Source organism: Penaeus monodon, chromosome 34, assembly GCF_015228065.2.
Source record: "Penaeus monodon isolate SGIC_2016 chromosome 34, NSTDA_Pmon_1, whole genome shotgun sequence".
NCBI classification, from domain to species: domain Eukaryota; kingdom Metazoa; phylum Arthropoda; class Malacostraca; order Decapoda; family Penaeidae; genus Penaeus; species Penaeus monodon.
The window spans coordinates 29,225,003-29,225,326 of record NC_051419.1 but is presented as its reverse complement, the minus strand read 5'-3'; the positions used below and the strand labels follow the sequence as shown (position 1 = coordinate 29,225,326).

Genomic DNA, 324 nt, shown 5'->3' with positions numbered 1-324 from the left:
CAGGAACACTAACTTGATCTCTACTCTTGTCTCCAACCAACACAACAAGAGTTCTGTGTCCAAGTGCCACTCCATTTTCTATGAGGGTACGTATTCTGTTGTCAATTTTGCGCTTGACCATAATGATACAGTTGACTCTGAATAGTAGATGATCTGTAAAAGAAAAAATTATTTATGGTCAACACTACAAGTAGCTAGTATCAGAAATATTAACTACATATTCATATGGTTCAAGTATGCGTGATATACATAAGGATAATAGCCTAAAAAGACATTAAAAAACTGCATAAGAAGAAATCAATATGCTTTTCATGGATATCCCTG

At 34.3% G+C, this 324-nt stretch overlaps 1 protein-coding gene across 1 annotated transcript in view; it reads right to left on the bottom strand.

Annotated features, from left to right (window-relative positions):
• Nucleotides 1-153, bottom strand: part of LOC119594686 (RNA cytidine acetyltransferase-like) — a gene marked incomplete at both ends in the record, with an annotated part of 2,260 nt that extends 2,107 nt beyond the window's left edge. Inside the window, 1 exon segment of the mRNA XM_037943742.1 lies at nt 14-153. Within this exon segment, the coding sequence (XP_037799670.1) occupies nt 14-121 (108 nt within the window).
• Nucleotides 154-324: the final 171 nt, after the last annotated feature.